General features: G+C 38.5%; 2 protein-coding genes and 2 pseudogenes across 2 annotated transcripts; all 4 read left to right on the forward strand.

Annotated features, from left to right (window-relative positions):
• The first annotated feature begins 8,620 nt into the window (after window positions 1–8,620).
• LOC125192651 (14 kDa proline-rich protein DC2.15 pseudogene) lies at window positions 8,621–9,240 on the forward strand (annotated as a pseudogene).
• Window positions 9,241–13,344: 4,104 nt separating this feature from the next.
• Window positions 13,345–14,072, forward strand: LOC148924290 (14 kDa proline-rich protein DC2.15 pseudogene; annotated as a pseudogene).
• Window positions 14,073–23,243: 9,171 nt separating this feature from the next.
• LOC148924291 (uncharacterized) lies at window positions 23,244–23,882 on the forward strand. Its single transcript, XM_089059044.1, has one exon. The coding sequence runs from the start codon at window positions 23,244–23,246 to the stop codon at window positions 23,880–23,882; it is 639 nt and encodes a 212-aa protein (XP_088915170.1).
• Window positions 23,883–24,317: 435 nt separating this feature from the next.
• On the forward strand, window positions 24,318–24,941 carry LOC148924292 (uncharacterized). Its single transcript, XM_089059045.1, has one exon. The coding sequence runs from the start codon at window positions 24,318–24,320 to the stop codon at window positions 24,939–24,941; it is 624 nt and encodes a 207-aa protein (XP_088915171.1).
• Window positions 24,942–26,931: the final 1,990 nt, after the last annotated feature.

Genomic DNA, 26,931 nt, shown 5'->3' on the forward strand with positions numbered 1-26,931 from the left:
GCGATCGCTGCGCAATCCCCAGCGGTCGCTGGGCGTCTTCAGATTTTCAGCACAACTTTCTCTGGAGCGGGCTGCTATAGGTGTAGCGGTCGCTGCTCTTGTTGCAGCGGACTGCTGGACGGCATGAATGCTCCAGATTTCCAACTTCGACTCTTTCCTATCTTTTTGAGTTCAAATATGCACAAATCTCACAAAATATGTAAAAATACCAACATAGATAAAATATAAAAAAATATGGACATGACTTGCGATTTAGACATTAAAAATAGACCAAATATAGGTTTTAAAATAGTGCAAAATCCGAGCGTATCAGACGGAGGTCAAACAGAGACGTGGTTTCAAAGCTAGAGTGACATTCAAATTTTCTGTGTAGATTGGTTTTTAAATGAAAGATTTTGTTGAAGAACATAGTCATGAAATGGTTGAGCATCGCTATAAGCATTTTATGAGGTTGAATCGCAATCTAGATTCAATTCGTCAAAATCATACTTGATTGTGCTAATGTTAATTTTGGATGTACTGTGAGTTGTTGTTTATTGAATGAAATGCTCGGTGGACTAGATTATGTTAGTTGCACCGTTTTATTAGTGTGCAACTACAGCCGCGACCTCAATGCATATGTTGAAGGAGCGCTAATGCCCAAATGCTACTAAATGATATGAGCTAGAAGAAGGAAATTTGTGGTGGTTTCAAATTTAAGCATTTGAGGTAAACTCAAAGGGCAGGCTCAAAGAAAAGGAATTTTTTGTTTTCATAAATGGGTACGAACTATTTATGTGGAACTGATGAAAATTAAAGTTGAATTATTTCTATAGGACGAAGGGAGTAATATATATTCAATTGTATTTATCGTCCACTTTAATTATACTTTAGCATTCATTAAATTTTATTATTTTTATATATAGTTAATCATAGATTTAATACTTTTGTAAGTATATTATTATTACATTTTTTATTTACTAAATATAAATAGTTACAATTATTATTAAAATGTGTGCTATAATATTGCTTTATTATATTAATTATACATTATTTATATATGCGACTAATTATATATAATGATTAATGTTAAATTGTGATATGTAATTAATTATATTCATTAATCACTATATTAATGTATTTTGTATATCATATATTAACTTTATATATTTACAACAATATTCCCATTGGCAAGTGGTTTAATCATGACCAGTTGTCTCGTCAGTTTGTTTATCAGTTTGATTTTTAAAACATTGATTAGTAGAAAATGAGACATACAGTACATCATTGGATATTTTTTTACTATAAATAAATAGAGTCTAATTTTGATAGATAACCCAAAATAAAAAATAAAACTATTTTTATAGTTACATTTCTTGTACATGTAGAATAGAACTCTGTACAACTGAGTTGGAATGTAGTGAGAGATTAAAATAAAGCTTAATACAATGCAATCTTTATGATACTTTCCATTCTTTTATTTTCTGTAATAGTCTTTCATTTTTCATATTCTATTTTCTGTCTTAGAATCAGAGAGGCTATTGATTCATAATCAATTATTAGTTTATTCATTACAAAATGTTAACTTATGTTCCATCAATACGAAGAAGATGAAAGGTCATGCCCAAGTTGTGGATTGTGAAGAGTCAAGAAATGATAAATGCATAATTACTGATTCATTTAGCATCTAGAGTGTTCTGTTGTCTCTATATATACCAAGCTATCATGTATTGTTCACTACACAAAAATATATACAATCTTACACAAAATCAGTTTGTTCTTCTTCTATGGCTTCCATACAAATTCCTTTATGGTATCAGAGCCTAGGTTCATCCTAGGGCTCTTTTTTTAATTTTTCCTTTTTCTCGATCATTTTATGTTATGGCAGACAGTGATAGCTCCAACATGGAAGAATCACTAGTTTCAGCTTCAGCTTCTGCTTATGTTTTAACCCAATCTCATCCAATTTCAATTAAGCTCACATAGAGCAATTACCTCCTTTGGAAACAGCAAATTATGTCTACACTTCGGGCATTTGACCTTGAATCATATCTTTCTGATAGCAAGGTTGCGCCAGTTCCTATGTTTCATGTTGATGGATCATCGCAGTTGGCAATGAATCCAGAATATCTTCCATGGAAGAAGCAGGATCAATTGCTTGCTTCCTGGTTACAGTCGTCTCTCACAGATAGTATATTGGGTCTGGTGGTTGGTTTAACTACAAGTTATGAGATCTGGAATGCTTTAGAGTCAAGTTTTGCTAGTCAATCTAAAGCAAAAATGATGCAATACAAAATGCAATTACAATCTGTGAAGAAGGAGAATATGTCCATGATAGATTATTTGGGGAAAATCAAAACCTATTGTGATCTTCTTGCTGCTGTAGGTTGTAAAATTTCAGAGGATGATCAAATCCTTCATGTTCTCAATGGTCTTAGTGCAGAGTATGATCCAGTTATTGTTGCCATCACAGCTAGAGTTGACGGATGGGTTATGCAAGAAGTAAGCTCTTTACTTCTCAGTTTTGAGTCCAGATTGGAGGTTTCCAAGCCATCAAAAGTTAACATGGATGGATCTGCTCCATCTCTTCATATTGCTCATGCTATTATGCCGGGCAAAGAAGAAACTCAACATCAGAATTATCGAGGCAATCAGTTCAGAGTTAATGCTAGAGGAAGAGGTGATTTTAGAGGTGGTAGATCTGGTGGCCGAGGAAGATTTGGGAATAGGTTGATCTGTCAGCTGTGTGAGAAACCAGGGCATACTTCTAGCCGTTGTTGGTACCGCTTTGAACAGAATTTCATGCCTCAGCAATCCACTAATTTCATGTCTCAGTAACAGTCCACCTATAGACCACCTCAGCAGCAACAGCAACCCAGTTATCACAATTCAGTTTCTGGTTCAAATCCTTCAGCCAATGTTGCTCAAATCAGAGGCTCTTCTAGCTATGGATCTCCTCTTGAATATTCTAATGATGTTGCTTCTGCAATATCTTGGTATCCAGACTCAGGTGCTACTCACCATGTATCAAATGATCTCTCCAACCTTAACAGTGCCTCTGAATATCATGGAGGCAATTCTCTTCATCTTGGTGATGATTTTGGAGTTAAAATTGCTCATGTTGGTAGTGCTACTGTTTTTTCTGCTTCTAACCATTCTTCTAGACCTCTTCTGCTTAGTAACCTCTTCTGTGTCTCTCATTTTGCCAAAGATAATCATGTCTTTTTTGAATTCCATCCTACCTTTTGTCTTGTGAGGGATCAGGATTCCAAGGAAATAATACTCCGAGGCATCCTTGAGAATGGGCTATACAAATTTCTCCTCAACAGAGTTCAAGATCTCCCAACTTCTTCAATAAAGTGCAGTTCTTTGCCTACCAATGCAGTGCAACCAGTTTCCCCTTCACTTTTTTATTCTTCATATAATCAGTCTGATAGTCTAGAACTTTGGCATCAAAGACTTGGTCATTGTGCTTTGCCTATTGTTAAGAGAGTTTTATCAGATTGTAATATCCCATTTTCATCAATGAATACTGATTTCATATGTCACTCTTGTTCTATCTCTAAAAGTCACAAAATTCCTTATACTAACTCCACATCCCAGCATAATCATCCTTTGGAATTAATACACTGTGACCTATGGGGACCAGCTCCCATAATCTCTAGAAATGGTTTTATGTACTATGTTAACTTCATTGACCACTCAAGTCGTTTCACTTGGATTTATTTCCTGAAAACCAAAGATGAGCTTTTGCCTGTGTTCAAACACTTCAAACTTCTTGCAGAAAATCAGCTTAACACTAAAATCAAAAGTCTTCAGAGTGATTGGGGTGGGGCATACAGGGGCCTTACCGATTTTCTTCACTCAGAAGGTATCCATCATCGCATTTCATGTCCATATACTCCACAACAAAATGGTCTAGCCGAGAGAAAACATATACACATTGTTGAATCTGGTTTAACTCTTCTCTCTCAGTCAGGCTTGTCCACATGTTTTTGGGATGACTCCTTTGCTACTGCTACCTATCTGATCAATAGAACTCCCTCTCAAAACCTATCATTCTTGTCACCTTATGAACTGCTATTTAAAGTCAAGCCTAATTACCTTGATCTTAAACCTTTTGGTTGTCTCTGTTATCCGCATACTAGGCCTCTTAACAAATCCAAACTTGATTTTAGGTCTGAATCTGCAATTTTTCTTGGATATAGCCAATCTCATAAAGGTTATAAGGCTCTCTTGAATTCTGGGAAAGTCATTATAACTAGAGACATTGTTTTTCATGAGACTGTTTTTCCTAAGAAATCTGCTAGCTCTACTTCTTCTACTTATTTCCTTATTCCTCATTCAAACACCTCTGATCCTAGTACTCCAACTCCCACTTCTTATCCTATCTTCTCTCCAGCTCCTTCTGCAGCTCCTGCTCCAACTCGTTCTGCAGCTCATGCTCCAACTCCTGCTGTACAGCATACTCCCTCGAAATCTTCTTCAGTTCCTTATCATTCTCCTTTAAGATCTTCCCCTGATCTTTCATCTCATGATCATATTATATCTTCTCCTCTTCCCTTGCCTGCTTCTAGTGTCTCAGACTCTGTCTCGTCCAATACTCCTTCACTCTCTTCTCCTATTACAACCGCTCCATCAATTCCTATTGCTACTACCAACAGACATCACATGATCACTAGAGCTAAGCATGGCATCTTCAAACCTAAGGCTCTTGCTACAGAAACTAAATCGTGTGATGATGATGAACTCCATCTTCTCATTCCTCACTCAGCCAAGATTCCTATTGCTATTCCTGTTTGGAAGTGTGCTATGACTGCAGAATTCTTGGCATTGTTAAGGAACAAGACTTGGACTCTTGTGTTTCTTCCACCTGGGAAGAATCTTATTGGTTGTACTTGGGTTTTTAGGCTCAAGAAGCATGCTGATGGTTCAATTGCTAGACATAAAGCTCGTTTAGTTGCTCAAGGTTTTGCTCAAGAGGCTGGTTTTGATTTTGTCGAGACTTTCAGTCCAGTGGTTAAGCCTACCACTATTAGATTAATACTGAGTATTGCTGTCACAAATGGTTGGCCCATTCGACATCTTGATGTTAATAATGCCTTTCTTAATGGTGATCTTGAAGAAGAGATTTCATGAAACAACCTCCGGGTTTTGAACAGGGTCCTCCAGGGATGGTGTGTAAGCTTAATAAAGCTTTGTATAGGCTTAAGCAAGCTTCTCGTTCCTGGTTCCTTACCATTCAGTCTACTCTTCTATCCCTTGGATTTACTCAATCAAAAGCAGACCACTCATTCTTCTTTCAACACACAAAGACAGACACTACATATCTTTTGCTCTATGTTGATGACATACTCATCTCTGGAAATTCTTCTTCTAGGATTCAAAGTATTATTGATCAATTGCATCAGAAATTCTCCTTGAAGGATCTAGGGGAAGTGACTCATTTTCTTGGCATTGAGGTGTCTAAAACAACTCTTGGTCTGCATTTATCTCAGGCTACATCACTGAATTGTTGCAGAAAGTGAAAATGTTGGAGGCTAAATCATATCCTACTCCAATGGTTTCTGATCTTAAACTCAGTAAAGAAGAAGGAGAACCAACAGTTGATGGTAAGCTATATAGAAGTGTAGTTGGAACTTTGCAGTATGTTACTATAACCAGACCTGAGCTTAGTTTCTCTGTGAATAAAGTTAGCCAATATATGGCATGTCCATTAGATACCCACTGGAAAGCTGTAAAAAGGATAGTTAGATATCTGAGTGGCACGATTGATTATGGCCTGCAAATTAAAGCTTCAGATTTCAAGTTGTGTGGATTTTCTGATTCAGATTGGGCTTCAGATGTTGATGATAGGAGATCAACCACTGGCTATTGTGTTTTCTTTGGTGGTAATTTGGTATCTTGGTGTTCTAAGAAGCAAAAGGTTGTGTCAAGATCTAGTACTGAGGCTGAGTACAGAAGTCTAGCCCATGCCGATCTCTACTACATGAGTTACATATTCATGTTAAGTCACCCCCTGTTATATGGGTTGACAACTTGAGTACAATTGCCTTAGCTTCAAATCCAGTTCTACACTCAAGAGCAAAACACATAGAGTTGGATATTCATTTTGTACGTGACAAAGTTGCAGCTAAAGAGATTGAGCACAGACACGTTCCTTCCCTTGATCAAGTTGCTGATATTTTAACTAAACCTCCGAGTTTGCAATTCTTCGCGAGGCTACGCAACAAATTGGGAGTATTGGGAGTATGTTCGCTGGCCTCCCTTGAATTGAGGGGAAGTGTTAACTTATGTTCCATCAATACGAAGAAGATGAAAGGTCATGCCCAAGCTGTGGATTGTGAAGAGTCAAGAAATGATAAATGCATAATTACTGATTCATTTAGCATCTAGAGTGTTCTATTGTCTCTATATATACCAAGCTATCATGTATTGTTCACTACACAAAAATATATACAATCTTACACAAAATCAGTTTGCTCTTCTTCTATGGCTTCCATACAAATTCCTTTACAAAAACTAATTTCATTCACTTTAATCGTCCAAAAAAACTTTTGATACAAAAAATATCTTCAACTGACTCCTGAATATGATAAAAAACTGTTTAAATTTTGCTCCTAGACACGTGTTAAAATTTTCTGAAGTAGCTCGTAGATAAGTGTTAAAACTCTTTGTTTAGCTTCTAAATACGAGTAAAAACTGCCGATGATGAACCAAAAAAGCTGATTGATATGAGTATAAACTTTTAATTAAAATTGAAGAACTCCTAAATACGATTATAAACTATTTATCGAATTGAAGATTGTTGCAAGTTAAGTATCGACATGTCTTATATTCAACTTGATGAGGGGTGTTGGAATTAAGAGAAGATTGTTTTATGAAGAAAATAATCAAGATTACGATTTGAATCCACTCAAGAAATGAAGAAAGTAATCTTGACCAATCAAATATTATAAAAAAAATCAAAATATGATAAATTTTATATTAAATACTCATAATTCTACAATATAGTCTCTACAATTCTTTCAATCTTTATATTTTCTGTATTAATTTTTTTTTTAAAATTTTATTTTCTGGCTCATCCGAATTTAGTAACGAGCAATCATACACAACCCGCGAGACCCATCTACTACGCAATCATTGATAACATAAAAGTATTCCAACAACAAATAATCGAAAAGTAAGTTATCATTGAAATTATTGTTAGCAACCAAAAGAGCATAATGTCTTTTAAAAATTATATATCTGATCAACAATTTAGCACAGATCATCAAATCACGATAATGACTTCGCAAAAATCCAGTCGTCGTTTGTGCTTTATTGTGGGGCACCGACAGTATGAACTGTAACGTGGCTTCACATTTCGTTCATTTCCCAAAAAGACATTACTTTCGGGTGGTATTTTTCATAACAAAAATGACGACGTCTCCCTTTTACGCTAGCAAACTCCACATCAGCTTTTCAACCAGTGATAAGGGAAAAACCCTTATCAAGTGAAAAAGATAAAGAAAGTCGCAAAGAAATCGTGCTCTGTCAGACAATCGAAAATTCTAAACAGAAAACTAAATAAAAATAAAAAACAAATAATTATGATTTCATTGATTTATTCAAGAGAATAACAATAGATCATATTTATAATACTCCTACGAATAACCTAACTTAGTGAAAAAGATAATAACGATATGAAAAAGATATGATAATATAATAATAGAGATATGGGAGATATTTCTGAAATATAATCGAATCAACCAGCCACCCACATAAAATTTTGCCTCAACTTCTAACGGATGGAAAATTGGCGCCCCGTCCCCCATAATTTGTCACCATTTGACCCGGCACGGGTTTTAAGAAATGTAATAAAAAGTGGGTTGAAAAAGTTGGTGGCATGTGGGTCCTACTTTTATATATTAGTTTTATAATAAAATGTTAGTGGGAATGAGTTAGTGGAATATGGGGTCCACTACCAAAAATAATAAAAGTGAAAGGTGATAAATTTTTTGGGACGGACGAAAAAGAAAATAGGTAACAAATTTTCAGGGACGGAGGAAGCAGAACATAACATGTAAATACCTACAATACATCAATAATCCGAATTATATATAGTATTATTATGGGGGAATCCAATTCATATTTTGAACGTAAAAAATTTTGAAACTCCATAGTAGAAGCATACACCAGTAAAACTCCAAATCATAGTCTGGCATTGCCACATTTGACAGTTTGCAAAAGTATCACCTTGTCGTTCTAGATTCAATAAAACGAATAATCAGCAACTGACCAATGTGCATGTTACTTAATTATATGATAACGACAAGAGAAGTGATTGATATATATTACAAGTTACAACAATACTTCTAATGTAGTAGTACTAATTAATAAATCTTCTCTAGCAGTTATACATACAAGTTTGATAGATCACGCATACAGCAGAAACACTGAGTGCTAACTGATAACTTTTACAATTATATTACACAAAATTTCATGACAAATATTATTATTCTTTCCTCTAGTGTCGCCAAAACCACATGGCTCTACTCAAATTATTACACCAAAAAATTCAATAAAACCCACATTTCTCACTATAAAAACCCTAATCTCATCCCCCAAATTTCTCACCTAGAAGCTCTAAAGCAAAGCCTACTTCATTCCACACAAACACCATCAATTAATTAGCCCCAAACACTCTCTCGAAATGGCTTCAAGAGCTGCCATTTTCATTGTCCTAAACATTCTCTTTTTCACACTAGCAAGCTCAACCAATGTCCCATGCCCTCCTTCATCTCCAACTCCGATCCCAAAGCCACCATCCCCGGCCCACCATGGCCATGGGCATGGCCACAAGGCGTCGAAGGGGAAGTGCCCCAAAGACACCTTGAAGTTTGCGCCAACTTGCTGAATGACTTGGTTCACCTTGTGGTGGGAACACCTCCCAAAACCCCATGCTGCACTCTCATTGAGGGTTTGGCCGATCTCGAGGCGGCCGTGTGCCTCTGCACTGCACTCAAGGCCAATGTGTTGGGAAACAACCTAAACGTGCCCGTCTCGCTCAGCTTGCTCGTCAACTACTGCGGCAAGAAGGTGCCATCCGGCTTCCAATGCGCATAAATTATCACTAATTTGATCAAACTCTATTACTACGGTTGCTTTGTGTGTCATGTCGATTCCTTATGTTTGTTCATTTTTTTTTATCTTTGATTATAATGTAAGCTTCTTGCTTTTGTCATTTGTATTGGTTGTAACTGAAGCACCATCTTAATTCGCAATGAAATTGAAATGGAAATGGATAATCATTCAGAATTAAAATTATAATTAGCCAATATTTAGACTCTTTACATTTTGGAATGTTACCATCGTAATAGAGTCATTGCTATTTTTGCCAAAAGTTAACATATTTCACCTTTCCTACTTTATTATTTCTGCTTCTTTCTTAATTAATTATCTTCCCACTTAATAAACACTAAACATCTCTTTCATAAGATTTGTGGCTAATAGAAACTGTCTCTTTTAACAAGGAAAAGGATGAAGTATCTAATTGCATGTGACCAATAAATTTTAATTGAGAATTAATAAGTTTTAATTGGATATTGCTTAGTCAAACAAATTAAAAGTTGATTTGCTAGTCCGGATAGAGTATTGCTAAATTCTAATGTGTACTAATTACACGGGGAGGGATCCTCTGCTGTGTTATAATGCATAGCAGGCCTCCTGTGCTTAAAACGGCAGCAAACCAAGAATGAAACGCAAGAGAGGAGATGGTGGGCCCTTATCTTTTCTTTCATGTAGTAAGTTTACCTTATTCAATATACTCCGACATTTATAGGACATAATATTTCTATTGAATTCATCTTTATAGGAGCTCAATATTTAATTGTGACCTATTCAAAACTTACCGACATTTTTGAAATGAGCTTTGTTTTAGTTTATTGATTTATTGAAAATTATAACATATTTTTGTGTGTTTAACAAAAAAAATAACACATAAAATATCCGTTCATAAAAATAAATTAATTTTACCTTTTTTAAATCATTTACAAATATTAGACTAATTCTAAATATGAAAAGTTTTAAACAAATAACAATCTTATACCTCATTCTATAATGTTACTCTACAATCTGTTAACACTACTTTCGCAATCTTTTTTTCTCAATCTCTCATATTAACCAATTGCGCAATAAATCCATGTTTTGTAACTTTGCTTATTTTTTTAGACGGAGGTAGTAAAAGAAAAGGATATAACAAATTTGCAGACAAATTAAATTACACTAAATCTTTTTTTAATACTAACTCAAAATATGTTATATTATGTTTCAATTACATCTGTAGTGATTTAAATCTATGCATTAAAATACTGAGAGAACAAATCTGCAATCGTTTGAATAAACTATATTAGGAACAAGTACAATAAAATAAAATATAAACTGCAAATACTACTTGATAACACTGCAATATTCATAGAGTAACACTGCAAGGTAAGGTAAAAAACTATAACGAATGATGCAGGTGTGTAACACTTCAATATTCATAGAGTAACACTGCAATCTGGTAATAGACTAAATATAGAGAATGCTGATTTTTCCTTTTAGCGTTTTTTTATGTTTCAATAATTAAAATGGGCTGCCACATGGCAACTTGAGAATCACACTATCTTCAGATCTAATGACCTAAAATGGTGGTATGGTGTTACAATAAAGACGGTTGTCATATTAATACATATCCCATATGAAATATGTACATTTTCCGACCTTCAAGCTTATCAGATGTGCCACTTTTTATTTTTATTTCTAATTCTCTGACTCCATTTAAATTCATCTCCAATTATTTACACAAATTCTATTTCATTTTTTACATATGTTACAGTAAAAAGTAAGTTACTCCAACTTCAAATTTTACAACATTTTGTTAGTATATGTCTCACAAAATTTTTGCAATAGCTACAATATAAAAATGCTGAAAAAAATTTGGATTTGTAATATAATTTGTTAACGAACTTCTTTTTTGGTCCACGAACTTTGCCAAAGTATCATTTTAGGTCCGTGAACTTTGAAAATATCATTTGAGGTCCATCAACTATGAGATAATATCATTTGAAATACTCTTTTACTATTTCCAAGTTTTTCTGGACGAAAATACACTCAATACCTTAAAGGGTATATATTTTTAATAAACTTATCATATACTCATATTTTTTATAAATATCTTTACAATATATTTTTGACGATTTTTCTAAATATAATTTGACCTTCAATATTATCACTTAATTTTGTGACATGCAAGTTAAATTGCTTCTTCAATTATTTATATTAAAGAATTTTAAAATTGAATATAGAACTTCTTTAATAATAAAAAAATTGAATAAGGATTATTTCTTGCATGTCACAAAATTAAGTGATAATATTGAAGGTCAAATTATATTTAGAAAATTCATCAAAAATATATAGTAAAGATATTTATAAAAAAATATGAGTATATCATAAGTTTATTAAAAATATATACCCTTAAAAATATTGAGGGTATTTTCGTCCAAAAAAATTGGAGATAGTAAAAAAGTACTTCAAATGATATTACTCCATAGTTGATGGACCTCAAATGATATTTTCAAAGTTTACGGACCTAAAATGATACTTTGGCAAAGTTTGTGGATCAAAAATGATATTCCCTCAAAATATTTGATGCATGGTTTGATATAATCTACTCTGGCACACAACTATGTCATTTTAAAAATATATACTACTCCAATACGTTTATTATTTATAGTCTCATTTTGACTTGTTATGGATTTTAAGGAATTGTTTGAGTTTATGAAGAAAAATAGGGAAATGAACTGGTGAAGGGTAGATCTCACTTTAATGTACTTCCCCCGTCCCAAATAAAAAGTTACATTTGGTGTAGGCACGAATTTTAAGAAATGTAAAGAATAATGAGTTGAAATATTTAGTGGAATAAGAGGCTCATTTTGATACTCCATATTGGTTTTATAATAAAATGTAGGTGAAATGAGTTAGTGGAATCTGGGACATCTTATCATTTATGGTAAAAGTGAAATATGACTCTTTATTGTGGGACGAACCGATGGCAAAATGTGACTTTTATAGTGGGACGGAGGGAGTATTGGTTTTATAATAAAATGTATAGTGGGATCCGTATCTAAAATAGAAAAATTAGTACTTCTCCCCCTCATAGTTGAGGCGAAATTTTTCAACACAAAGTTTAAGAAATTGATGTTTAGTGTGTTAAGTAGATAGATAAAGAAGTAAGAGATATAAAAAAGTAGAGAGAATAGAGTAGAAAGTGAATAAACTAGAGAAAAAAAAGTAAAAGAGAGTAAAATAAGATTGAGATAAAGTGTTATGATATATAGAAATGACTCAACTATAATGGAACTTCTCCAAATAAAAAAATGACTCAACTATGAGGGAAGGAGCAAGTATTTCAATAAAGAGTGAGACTTGAAATTGCAGACATTCCAAAATAGTAAAATGAAATAATTTTTCTTGGATGGATGGAGTATTATACAATGGCATCCGAAATGAAACGTCAACATTTTGAGCTGAAAAATAGACGAAAATGTTTAAAAGTTTGGAAAAAATTGACATAGTTGTGTGCTATATGCTTAACAGGAACAACTGAAGAAATTGTACGTTAGTACATTGGATTTGTGGCTTCTATATTGTCAGCAAAAAGTTCATCGACAAAGTTTCCAAAGGCCTAGCCTTCGCCCAAAATCATGTTTGGAATTTGCATTGCAAAAATTGCACAGTTAAATAAATGCCCAAATTTAAATCTATTTAAGTAATTATGTAGATTATTAGATTCACTATAAAAAAAAAACTCGCCATTCACTGAAGGATTTATTTGGCTAGCATTATTTAATCAAAAAATTTAATTCAAAGGGAGTATAAAATTGGCATATCCACAACAGCATACTACGCCTAATGTATCGCCTCGTTTACCTGTTTGCTAATATTTTCCACCACACTTGTTTTCTAGATTCAACCCCACTCTAAATTCAAGAAAAATCATATATATATGCATGACATGATACAAGTATTTTAAGTGATAGGTATAACACAAGAGCTGTGACCGAGCTATACATTACACTCACACTCATTTGTAAAATAAAATGATAATTTGCAGCACCAAATTTCATGAGGATTGTATCCATACACATATTTCTATGATTTTACAGGAATGCATAGTAACAAAAAAAAAATGGAAAAAACTCAGCCATAAACTTTAGCAAGATTTCTCATTATATCCTGTAACAAATATTTTTATTTTTTTCAACCACATGGATGCTAAAAAATCATATCTCCAAAACATTGAATAAAATCAACAATTTTCCTATAAAAACCCCAATTCCCACACAATAGAATCCATCACAACAAACACAACTCTAGCAAAAATTCACAATGGCTTCAAGAGGAGTGATTTTCATTGTTTTCAACATTCTCTTGTTCACAATGGTGAGCTCGAATAAGGACACATGCCCTCCTCCATCTAAACCTCCTGTCCCGGCTCCTGCCCCGGCCCCCAAGCCGCCAACCCCAGCCCCCAAGCCGCCGTCCCCAGCTCCCAAGCCGCCGTCCTCAGCCCCCAAGCCGCCGCCGAAGGGGAAGTGCCCCAAAGAAACACTCAAATTGGGAGTGTGTGCCAACTTGTTAAATGACTTGGTGCACCTTGTGGTGGGAAACCCTCCCAAGACACCATGCTGCACCCTCATCAAGGGTTTGGCGGATCTCGAAGCCGCGGTGTGCCTCTGCACTGCACTCAAGGCCAATGTGTTGGGAAACAACCTCAACATTCCCATCTCGCTCAGCTTGCTCTTGAACTACTGTGGCAAGAAGGTCCCCACTGGCTTCCAATGCCCATAAAAGATCATACTTATATGTATGTAGTTCAAAGTCAAACCATGCTGTTTCTTTATTGTTATAGTAATATATATGTATGGGGAGTTGCGTTGTGTTGTGTTGTGTTAGATTTGTTATCTGATTTTAAGTGGTCCATTTTATAGTGATGAAGGTGTTCCACCTTTCTGTCATTGTATATGTGGTTTCTATAGCAATAAAGTGATTCCCCATTTTCAATTTCATTATTCATATAATTATATATTGCTGAATAGGATAGTGATAAAATGCAAAATCTATATCTTGTACAAATTCCAAACTTCTCAACACAGTGTCAACACTATGTCAACATATTGTAATTTCAAGATTGTGATGTCAACACAGCATCAACCGTTGACACCATGTTGACATTTTCTCACGAGCCAAATCATAGTTTAGAGTTTGTATAATATATAGAGTTTGCATTTGATTACATCTCTGGTTGAATATCTGTGTACTCATTAATTATATTATAATGTTTCCAATCCTACCCTTTTTACTCCATGTGATAAAATTTAATCAAAATTAAATTAAAATAAAATTCTAATCCATCTTAGTAAAAAATAAATTAGTCTAAACTAGGTTTACCCATCTAGATTAATTCTAATTGGGCCACGTATGAGAGAGATGATGGTACTTTTGCTTGTTAAAGACGATTCTTGCACTAGGACAATATTCAGTTTCCATATTGATTCTAACTATGCATGCAGTTTCACTGCTATTAATCCAAGGCTCAATTCGATCGATCTAAAGGAATGTATCTTGTTTAATCAGCAAAATGGGATCCCATATATATCGATGCCCAATCGCTCTCGAAAATAACCGTATATATGAGGGAAACGATGCCAAACGATGCAGAAACTCAAGTTTCTAATTCTCGTTATTAAACTCAAGTTTCAAACTAATAATGAAGCCTATAATACACAGGCAACAAATTCTTGTTATTAAATTGTAAGTGAGAATACTAGATCAACATTTAGACAACTAGGTAGCAAGAAATTGGATTTAATTTAATTAATACTATTTCCGTTTTTAAAAAATAAGGAGATTTGAAATGGCATGGATTTTAATGCACAATTTGATAAAACAAGAGAGAGGAGGAAAAAAATTGGTAAGGTAAAAGAGAGAAGAAAAAAAAAGTAATGAAATTAATGTTAGTGGATGATGTAGTCCACTTTATTAGGGGTGTAAAAATTTCCTAAAGTGGAAAGTTTGAAAATTGTTATTTTTAAGGAACGGACTAAAAAGGAAAGAGTTGCTATTTTTAAAAAACAGAGGGAGTATCGCACAAATCAGGGTATCTGAAATAGCATCTTGCATTGGAACCTTTGTACTTGGATTTTCCTCATACTTATATGAATTGGGTATAGTTTATGATATGATCTTTTGGGTCGAATTACAAAAACTGTCTAAATTATTACTACCTCCGTCTCCCAAATTTTGACACGGTTTACTATTTCGGTACATCCCTGAAAATTTGACACACTTCACTTTTTACCATTTCTGGCAGTGGACCTCATATTCCACTAACTCATTCATACTCACATTTTATTATAAAACTAATACTTTAAAAGTAGGACTCACATCCTACTAACTTTTTCAACTCACTTTCCATTATATTTTTTAAAATCCGTGCCGGGTCAAAATGTGTCAAAATTTGGGAGAAGGAGATAGTATAAGATTACAAATAGGGCATGAGACAAATTTTCGGATCATGAAATGTTAGTAACATCATTTTCTGCGGACCATTTTGGCAAAAAGTTATGCCACACACCAAAATTTGCAACATCTTATCTCTCTTAACGTTGTAAAATTTGTCTCATATTATTTTCGAAGGTATGCATTTTTGCAGCTCGATTTAAAGACCAGGTCACATATTAACCAGCATACCTTTCATTTTTTTTTTCTTACTTTTTCTTAACTATAAACAGTATGAAATCCGTGAACAATAAAAATTCCTAGTACGTTTACAAGACTAAATTTTATTTTTACAGAAAAAATCTACCAAATTAATTAATTCAAACTTAATTCGATATTTATAGGTAAATATAAATAGCCTCAGTTAAACAATTGGTAACCATAGAAAATAAGCTAGCAGTTTTCCCTTTCAATATTCAATTGGATGACATTACACTCCATATACGTGTGACACCTGTTGGAAACTCTAAATGTACGAATAATGTCTGCATTCATGCACCATAAATGCTTTGATTTGGCTGGATGCAATATCTGGGGACTTCTATTCCAATGACAAATTCAGCATTTAAACCCTCATCCCTCATTTACGACATTTGTTCGTTTAATGTGTCGATATATATTTATATATTGAATTACGAATATTACTCTATTCCATTTTAGACGACGCATTTTTCCTTTTGTAATGTCAAACTTTAAATAATATATTTTTAAATATAGAAACATCATTCTTTCTATTTTTTGTCTCTCTTACTTTATTCTCTTTACTTACTAACAAAACAACACTATAAAATATTATGCCGAATTAGAAATGTTCCACTTAGAGCATCCCCATCTGTGCTCTTATTTAAGAGCACGGAGGTGGACCCGGATGCACTTTTACTCCTTATCCTTAGGCAAGAGCACAACATCCACATCCATGCTCTTCTGCAAGGACAAGCTCAAAGGTCCCACCATCCTATTATTCAATTTAAATACTTTAATTACTAAAAATATTTCTACAATATAAAAATACATTAACACATAAAAATTAAATAATTAAAATCCTAAAAAATAAAAATTACATAATTAAAATCCTAAAAAATAAAAATACATAATTAAAATCCTAGAAAATAAAAAAATACATAATTAACATCCTACAAATTAAAAATTACATAATTAAAGACTAAAAAACATACCCGTGAAAGACTAGTCTTCTATCCCCAATGTTCTTCGGAGACCCTGAAAATTGCATTTCCGGGCTAAGGAATGGCTCGGAGCCAAACCAATCATGCTTACGACTTGCGAGTTATGGCGATGAGAGATGTCGACGTAATCCTAGGAATGGACTGGTTAACCGCGAACTTTGCGACGATTAGTTGTAAGGAGCGACAGATATCCCTACAAGCCCCGGGTACGGAACCCATCGTGTACCACAGAATCTCGATGAACTGGCGAACCGCCATAATCTCCGCGTTACAAGCCACCGCCATGATAAAGAAAGGACGTCCAACCTACGTTGTCTATCTCCACGGAGAAGAGAAGGAGGAAAGGAGGCTTGAAGACGTTGCTGTCGTACGAGATTTTCCCGACGTTTTTCCCGAGGAGTTACCTGGACCGCCACCGGATAGGCAGTTAGAATTTACGATCGACCTTGAACTTGGAGCCGCACCCGTATCAAAGGCACCATACCGAATGGCGCCTAAGGAATTAGAGGAACTAAAGATACAGTTACAAGAGCTCATGGACTTAGGTTTCGTTAGGCCCAGTGTTTCGCCATGGGGCGCACCGGTGCTCTTCGTTAAGAAGAAAGACGGGTCAATGAGAATGTGTATCGACTATAGAGAGTTGAACAAATTGACCCTCAAGAACAAGTACCCATTGCCAAGGATAGACGACCTGTTCGATCAATTCCGAGGAGCCGGCGTATTCTCTAAGATGGATCTGAAGTCCGGATACCACCAGCTGAAAGTGCGAAAGGAGGATATACCTAAGACCACATTCCGTACTAGATATGGTCACTATGAGTTCGTTGTGATGCCGTTCGGTCTGACAAATGCCCCAGCAGTGTTCATGGACTTGATGAACCGAGTTTTCCACCCGTACCTAGATACGTTCGTCTTAGTGTTCATAGATGATATCTTAGTCTACTCGAAGGACGAGAAGGAGCACGCGGAGCACCTACGAATCCCGCTGGAGACGTTGAGGACGGAAAAGTTGTACGCCAAATTCAGCAAGTGTGAGTTCTGGCTGAAAGAAGTGAACTTTTTAGGACACATCGTGTCGGCAGAAGGAATACGAGTGGACCCCGCCAAGGTTGAGACGGTGCAACAATGGAAGTCGCCATCGACGCCGAACGAGATTCGGAGTTTCCTGGATTTGGCAGGATACTATCGAAGGTTCATAGAAGGGTTCTCCAAGATAGCGAGACCGATGACCCAGCAACTCAAGAAGGGGGATCAAGGTGAACTGGACGCCGGAGTGTGAGGCGAGCTTTCAACTCTTGAAGGAGAAATTGACCACCGCACCAGTGTTAGCTGTGCCAGAGCTTGGAGCGAATTACGTAGTTTACACCGCCGCTTCGAAGGTCGGATTAGGATGCGTGTTGATGCAGAACAACAAGTTGATCGCCTACGCGTCACGACAATTGAAACCGCACGAGTTGAACTACCCCACCCACGATTTAGAGTTAGCCTCCGTAGTGCATGCCCTAAAGATTTGGAGGCACCATCTCTACGGAGTTAGGTGTGAAATCTTTACGGATCATAAGAGTTTGAAGTACTTTTTCGAGCAGAAGGACCTGAACATGCGACAACGGAGGTGGCTCGAGCTGGTGAAGGACTACGATTGTGGCATCAACTACCACCCTGGCAAGGCAAACATAGTGGCAGATGCTTTAAGCCGTAGAGACCATTCGCAACTCGCTATTTTTCTGACATAAGAGGAAAGTTTAGTACGAGAGTTGAGTAAGTTGCGAATAGAGGTAGTAAGGACACCCGAAACCGTAGAGGGCCGAATCGCCGCGTTAGTAGTAGAACCTGATCTAAGGACGAGGATCGTTGCAGCACAACGGATAGATGCGAGATTGGAGGAGATTCGAGTCGAAGTAAGAACCGGTGAATCCGAAAATTTTAGCGAGGCTTCCGACAACGCTCTCACCTTTGAAGACAGACTGTGTGTGCCGAACGACGAGGGACTTAGGAACGAGATCATGAGCGAAGCTCACGAAACCCCATACACTGCTCACCCCGGGAGCACAAAGATGTACCAAGATCTGAAGAAGTCCTTTTGGTGGAACGGCATGAAGAGGGATGTCGCAGCATTTGTGGAGCGCTGCTTAGCTTGCCAACAGGTGAAAGCCTTACACCAACGACCGTACGGGAAGCTACAACCGCTTGAGATACCCGAGTGGAAATGGGAGCACATCGCCATGGATTTCGTAACGGCATTGCCGAAGACCCTAAAAGGGAACACCGCGATCTGGGTGATCATAGATCGACTTACCAAGAGTGCACACTTCATACCAATCCCCGTGACCCATGGATCGGATAGGCTAGCTCGGATCTACATCCAGGAGATCGTACGATTACATGGAGTCCCAGTGACGATTACGTCTGATCGTGACCCGAAGTTCACCTCAAAATTTTGGATTAGCCTACAGCGTGAGCTTTGAACCCGACTAAACTTTAGCACGGCTTTTCACCCACAGTCTGACGGACAATCCGAAAGAACGATACAAACTCCCGAGGATATGCTAAGAGATGTGGTGCTCGACCGAGGCGGAAGTTGGGAGACCGCACTCCCTCTGATCGAGTTCGCCTACAACAGCAGCTTTCAAGCAACGATCGGCATGGCGCCATATGAAGCACTTTATGGAAGGAAGTGTATATCACCTCTCTATTGGGATGAGGTTGGCGAACGAAAGGCGCTTGGACTCGATGCAGTCGAAGAGATGTTCGGAATCGTTCGACAAATCCGTGCGGGAATGAAGGAAGCCCAGGACAGACAGAAGTCGTACGCCGATGTCCGACGGACGGACTTACAGTTCCACGCTGGCGATAAAGGTTTCCTCAAGGTATCCCCATCGAAAGGGGTAACACGTTTTGGGGTTAAAAGGAAACTGAAACCACGTTTTATCGGGCCGTACGAAATTCTTGAAGAAGTAGGACCCGTAGCTTATAGATTAGCGTTGCCGCCCAGCCTTGGGAATGTGCACAACGTCTTTCATGTGTCGCAGTTGCGAAGATACGTATTCGATCCAAAGCATGTGATCCGCTACGAGGAAGTTGCCGTAAACCCGGATCTGAGCTACGAGGAGCAACCCCAGATGATCTTGGATCGAAAGGTCCAAACCTCGAGAAATAAATCCGCTACCTTCGTGAAAATACAATGGAGAAACCACGGGCCCAAAGAAGCCACGTGGGAGCGTGAGGATAAAATGATAGAACTATACCCGGAACTCTTTCCCTAAAGGTACCAAATTTCGGGATGAAATTTCTTTTAAGTGTGGTAGGATGTAACATCTCGATTTCCCGAACCCTAATTTTAGAGCCCTAGAAATTATTTTGATGACGTGGAGACGTGAATTAAGTTATGAATGCATTTATTGCATGAGATGCTATGGCCGAGTCAAGTCTAGGGTTTGCATTGGAAGTTTGAAAAGTCAAACTTGTTTATTATATGATGTGGCATGTGATTTATTAAGTTATGAGATGAATTATTTGTTTATGGGTGAGTGAGAATATTAGAGAAAATTTCCATAAATACTAGCCACCCAATTCTTATGATTTTCGACCCCCTTGGCTTTTGAAGAAGGAATTCTATTTTTTTTCGGATTTAATTTAATTCTTGGGATATTTATCCAAATTAAATCCAAGACCCATTTATTCCTTATTTTTGTGGAGGAAAAATCGAGCCCCCTTTATTTCTTGGTGATTTTCGAAAATCACCTATTGTGGGAAGGAAAGAATTATTTTGTTTTAGTTAACCCCTTATTTGATTTCCTTCCATACCTAGAATTTAAATATTCTACCAAATATTTCCATTCCTTAAGAGATCTTGACTTATCTTATTTTAGTTAAATATTCAAAATCCATGCCTTATTGAAAAAAGAGCACTACACGCCTATTTCAATCCCAAGTTGGGAGAATTCTTATTTTTATTTTGCTCTGTGATATTTTATTCCACTCCGTAAAATATACCAAAACAAAATCTTGGCTAATTAAAGAGCCTAATTTTCGAAACCTACATGCCTTGGGAACCCTAGATCTTATTTTTATTTCTTCTTCCCTACTTCACAATATTTTATTGTGTAGAATCAAATCTTACCAAATATTCTATTTATTTACCTACAGATTTTATTGAGCACTATAAATAAGAGAACCCCTAACCCTAGCCTCATAATTTTCGCCCCATACCCCATTATTTTCGCCCCTCCCTCTTCTCCTCACTCTCTCAATTTTCTTCTACTTTACTCCATTAATCCTCCATCCTTTGTGAAGAAATAGAGTTTGAACCTCAAGAATCTTGAAGAACCAAGTCTTTACTTCATTTCTACCGTTTGTTTTTCTTAAAAAGGTATTCTTATATTAATCTTCTCCTTTCTACTCGATTCCTCTTCTTTCTAACCGATTAATCGGTATTCTTGAACCCTCATGCATCTTGTTTGAGTGAAAGTGGGATAAAAAGGGATATGGGAATATGTATACATGTGTGTGTGGCGTGTGCGTGTGGTGTGCGTGTGTGAGTGTGTCGTGTGTTTGTGTGGTGTGTGTGTTTGATGGTTAAATACTCTTGTGTGGCATATGTTGGTGTTAGATCTAGAGTTGAGATGCGAATATGATGATCATGACTTAAGTTTGATTAGTGATTATAAGATAAATCGATGGGAAAAAGGAAAGTGTAGAGACATGCATGAGTTAGGAGTTTGTGTTGAATCTGATTTGTAATATGTGCTTATGTGATTAAAAAGGTGAAACCTCAGTTGCGAAGCCGGATAACAAAGGAAAGAACATACTTGAAACCTAAGCAGTCGAGGTGGGCTTTACTCATAAACTCTTTTATGTGCAAATATATGAATGTGGAGAAATAAGGGTGGTTTAACTGTTATGCCATGCCTATGTCTGTTTTATTGTGATATTGTGCGCCTGATGCCTAGCTTGCGAGTTCGCTCCATTGGGCAATAGGGCTATGGATATGTTCAACGAATTCAGGTCTGAGTACGGGCGGCAAACCCTACCAGGTTGTGTACACGAGGGGATCGAGAGCCGTCCTTGCTAGTCGGCCGGTCTCGTGGGCGAAAAGTGTGGCCAAACTTTCGTCGCACCATGGAATGATTGTGATTATTAAATTGTTGAGGAAAAATGGGGAGTTATTTTGACTGGTCAGTCTATTGAACAATATATTTTGTGATACTCGTGATATTCTCTTATAACTACTTAAAACTCGAGTTCACTTGGTAAGGGTGGCATAACTTATAAAATGTTTTGGCAACGAGCTCACTGAGTATTTCAAAACACTCAGCCCTGCATGTGTTTTCCTTATGTGCAGGTTGAACGATGACGAGCGGTGGCGGGTGTTGAGCATGATAATTAATTAAGATGGTTGTTATGAACTTCAAGCGTAGTTGTGTCTTCATACATAGCTATTCTTTCTCTTGGTCGCTTTCCGCTGAGTTTTTGCTACACTTATGTTTATTTTGAATACTTTGCACTCTCCTTTCGTTTTAGAGGCCTTAGACTATCTTGTGGTTTTATCTCGGAAACTATGTCATACTCTTGAGATTTTTGATCGTTATTTATGATATCTCCCTTTTTCTTATTCAAGCTTCTAGGTTAAGTTATTGCTTTAAATACTCTGATAGTTCTTTCAAATCTTTTGGTCATCACTCTTTAAATGAAACCCTAGCCTTTGTTCATTTCTTCGTGTCCGTTTGGTAGCAGTTGCCGCATTTATTGTACCCTAGGAAGGCGGGCTGTTACAGTTGGTATTAGAGCCTCAGTTTCTTTCCGCTCTAGACCCAAGAGTCTTTTCGAAAATCTAAGTTGTCCTTGTAATCATTTTTTTCTAATGAACTGAATATGGAAGGCTCAACACCGCAACTCGTCTCATTCAACCACGAAGAAAGAGGTACCGAATATTTCTATGATTTAAACTTTATACTCTTGGAAATTTTTGTGGAAAATGTCATTTGTCGAGAACATAGAAACCATGCCATAAGTGTTGAGAATATTGCGTGCTTGTGAAGCGATGCTTCTTAAATGGTGATTTCTAAGTGTTTGGAAATATTGTGAATGTGAAGCGATGCTTCTTGAATGGTGATTTGTTGAATGATGAGGACTTGTGAAAATTGTGTATTGCGAATATGATTACGTGAGACTTTGTTGAAATGTAGCAATGCTTGGACTTGGACTTTTGAACCTAGCATGCCTTAGCTATACGATCACATCGCTTGTACCAACAATAGAAGCGTGGAATGACTAGTATAAGGCTATTAGTGTACATGGAACTCGACGAATCGTGAGAGGAAACGCGCGAATAGCTGCCTTAGGAACGCGAACGTCCGACGATATTATCTTCGTACCGCCGTCTTTTGCTTTACGCATATCTATCCTTTTTTGCAGCACCACTTGGAACCATACACACTTGTTATTCTTTTTACCCTTTTGTAGCGGTGCTGACTTGATCCTTTCCCCTTTTTGTAGATGGTTCAACCCTATCACGCCCTTATGCGTCACCGCTACGCCAAGAATAGGAACTTTCCGGTAGAATGTTATAGAGAGCTGGAGTGGGACGGACAGCAGTTCCTCCTGAACTTCGTCACCGATTTCTACGGTCACTGGCTGGACGCTTACGCATATGGAACTACCCATCACGAGGGAATCATGCGACTTATCCATATACTACCTTCCCCTTGGAGCGAGTGGACCGCTCAAGCCTCAGTATCCTACACCTGGTTTAGCCCGTCCAAATACACGCCTCGAGGAGACTTCGTCGGCCTAATAGGTGTCTTACTTCCGGCCATGTCTGCCGCCGTTGACGGACCTCCACTCCATCCGCCAACGCAAAGGTACTCGGCAGGAGCAGCACGTCAAATGAAGTATCGCGATGACAAGGAGCCGCACGTTGCCCGCGTTCCCCGTAGAAGAACCCTTAGGATGCGCGTTTCGGCCCCTCGAAGGATCATAAGAGAGGCCGAAGAGATGCTTACCTCGATCCCTTCGCCCCTAAGCGACAAGAAGAAAGACGAGGAGATGGGACCCGCAGAGAAGGGAGAGAGCTCGAACGAGGAGAGTGTCGGAGAGTCGGAAGAACCCGAAGAGGACGAGGGCGGAGATGTCTAGTGCTCGAATAGTGATTTTGTTTTTCCTTTCCCCATGTCTTTTGAATTCTAGAACCTCTTTTTACGTTGTCATTTTCTTTCACAATTGTTTTGCTCCTTTTCATTCATTGTATCAAGACCTTTTGAGACCACTTTTGAGATTTAATGGGGAATTCGCACCTTTTATTTTATCATCTTGCAATGAGCCATCTTCACTCTTTTCCACCCTTATTGCGTGAATAAACTTGCTCGTTCCGTTTTCTTCCAAGTGTTTTCCACCTTGTGGTGCAACTTTAATTACGCTTTCTCTTGCAACTGATTTCTTTTTACAACTACTATTGCGTGGTCTTTTCTTAGACCTTTTTTGTAGAAGGAGTTAAATTCTTTTTCAAATGTACCCCAACGCTGTTTTGGGTTTGAATAAGTGCGCTAACAATTCGAGCGAAAATGAATCAGAATGCTGCCTAGACGCAACGTGAGGAACGAGGGACCCACCTCCCAGGCTTCGGAAGAAGAAAGTGTGACGCAACCAAGGCCGCCGTCGCCACCACTACCTCCACGAGTAGATAGGGAAGTCGTAAAGCTATTCCTAGACCAAAAGCCTCCTACATTCGACGGAATTGGTGACCCCGCTAAGGCCGAAACTTGGGTACGCGCGCTGGAACGCATTTTCAGAACCTTAGTATGCAACGATGCGGAGAAGATGATCTGCGTGAAGCATCAACTGACCGAGTCCGCCGACTTTTGCTGGGACACCAAACTGAAGACCATGCCCCAGGAGCGTGTGGACGAGATGACGTGGGAAGACTTCAAGACCAAGATGTACGACAAGTACATACCTAAGAGCTATCGCAAGGCAAAGGCAGCCGAGTTCCACAACCTCACTCAGGGATGTTTGTCCGTGACCGAATACGACCGCGCGCTTTGTGACATGACCCGTTATGCGCCGGAACAGACGGATACCGACGAGAAGCTGGCTGATAAGTTTCGTGAGGGCCTTAGGCACGAGATTAGGATGGCATTGGCAGTCCGTAGAACCCTTACGTACGACGAGGCGCTAGCCCTCGCACTGGATATTTAGGCAGCAATGCCCAAAGAGAAGAGCGCGGGAAACACTACGCTAGGCCTACCCCCGTCACGCCTTAACCACGATAAGAGGAGATGGGACGAGAGTAGGTCCCACTACGATAACAAGCGATACCGCCCCACCCAGAACCGACCGCCGTACGGAGGAGGGAAGACTTCGTTCAACCCGAGGAGCGATCCCCGAACCAGGCCACCCCAATGTAACGTTTGCGCCAAGTACCATTTTGGGGAATGTAGGGGACCAAACCCGACTAGGTGCTTCAACTGTGGAGGGAACGGTCATTTCTCTAGGGAGTGTCCAAGTAGGAACGTGGGAACCGGGTAGAGGCAGAACCATCCGAGTTTCCGTCAGCAGCCGAGGGCGCCACCGACGGGCTCGGGAGTGAACCGGAGTCAACCACCGCAGCTGCAGCAGCCTGTCCGCCCAAGACTTCCCGCCCCGGCTAGAGCGTACGCCGTTAGTCAGAAGCAGCCCAGGATTGAGCAAGGGAATCCCGAGAGTGGAAATTCGGCAGGTTTAGGCGAAATCCTCGATACCCCTATTGTTGTTTTGTTTGACACGAACGCATCTCATTCATTCATATCTGAGTTGTGTGTGCATACCTTGAGCTTGCCTGTTAGAAAATCTGAACATAGGATGATGGTGTCCTCACCAGTAGGAGGGATAGTAGAGATTTCCCGATTTTGCCTGAACATAGAAATCGTACTAGGAGAACTTAAGATAGTTGTTTACGACCTGCGAGTTATGACGATGAGAGATGTCGACGTAACCCTAGGAATGGACTGGTTAACCGCGAACTTTGCGACGATTAGTTGTAAGGAGCGACAGATATCCCTACAAGCCCCGGGTACGGGACCCATCGTGTACCACGGAATCTCGATTAACTGGCGAACCGCCATAATCTCCGCGTTACAAGCCACCGCCATGATAAAGAAAGGACGCCCAGCCTACCTTGTCTATCTCCACGGAGAAGAGAAGGAGGAAAGGAGGCTTGAAGACGTTGCTGTCGTACGAGATTTTCCCGACGTTTTTCCCGAGGAGTTACCTGGACCGCCGCTTCGAAGGTCAGATTAGGATGCGTGTTGATGCAGAACAACAAGGTGATCGCCTACGCGTCACGACAATTGAAACCGCACGAGTTGAACTACCCCACCCACGATTTAGAGTTAGCCTCCGTAGTGCATGCCCTAAAGATTTGGAGGCACCATCTCTACGGAGTTAGGTGTGAAATCTTTACGGATCATAAGAGTTTGAAGTACTTTTTCGAGCAGAAGGACCTGAACATGCGACAACGGAGGTGGCTCGAGCTGGTGAAGGACTACGATTGTGGCATCAACTACCACCCTGGCAAGGCAAACATAGTGGCAGATGCTTTAAGCCGTAGAGACCATTCGCAACTCGCTATTTTTCTGACAGAAGAGGAAAGTTTAGTACGAGAGTTGAGTAAGTTGCGAATAGAGGTAGTAAGGACACCCGAAACCGTAGAGGGCCGAATCGCCGCGTTAGTAGTAGAACCTGATCTAAGGACGAGGATCGTTGCAGCACAACGGATAGATGCGAGATTGGAGGAGATTCGAGTCGAAGTAAGAACCGGTGAATCCGAAAATTTTAGCGAGGCTTCCGACAATGCTCTCACCTTTGAAGACAGACTGTGTGTGCCGAACGACGAGGGACTTAGGAACGAGATCATGAGCGAAGCTCACGAAACCCCATACACTGCTCACCCCGGGAGCACAAAGATGTACCAAGATCTGAAGAAGTCCTTTTGGTGGAACGGCATGAAGAGGGATGTCGCAGCATTTGTGGAGCGCTGCTTAGCTTGCCAACAGGTGAAAGCCTTACACCAACGACCGTACGGGAAGCTACAACCGCTTGAGATACCCGAGTGGAAATGGGAGCACATCGCCATGGATTTCGTAACGGCATTGCCGAAGACCCTAAAAGGGAACACCGCGATCTGGGTGATCATAGATCGACTTACCAA

Source organism: Salvia hispanica, chromosome 5 (genome assembly GCF_029641045.1).
Source record: "Salvia hispanica isolate PSC_SH4W2 chromosome 5, Shi_PSC_v1, whole genome shotgun sequence".
Taxonomy (NCBI): domain Eukaryota; kingdom Viridiplantae; phylum Streptophyta; class Magnoliopsida; order Lamiales; family Lamiaceae; genus Salvia; species Salvia hispanica.

What these genes read in the sequence shown, in the direction of transcription:
- LOC148924291 (XM_089059044.1), top strand. Translation starts at nt 23,244, where the DNA reads ATGGTTCAACCCTATCACGCCCTTATGCGTCACCGCTACGCCAAGAAT.
- LOC148924292 (XM_089059045.1), top strand. Translation starts at nt 24,318, where the DNA reads ATGCTGCCTAGACGCAACGTGAGGAACGAGGGACCCACCTCCCAGGCT.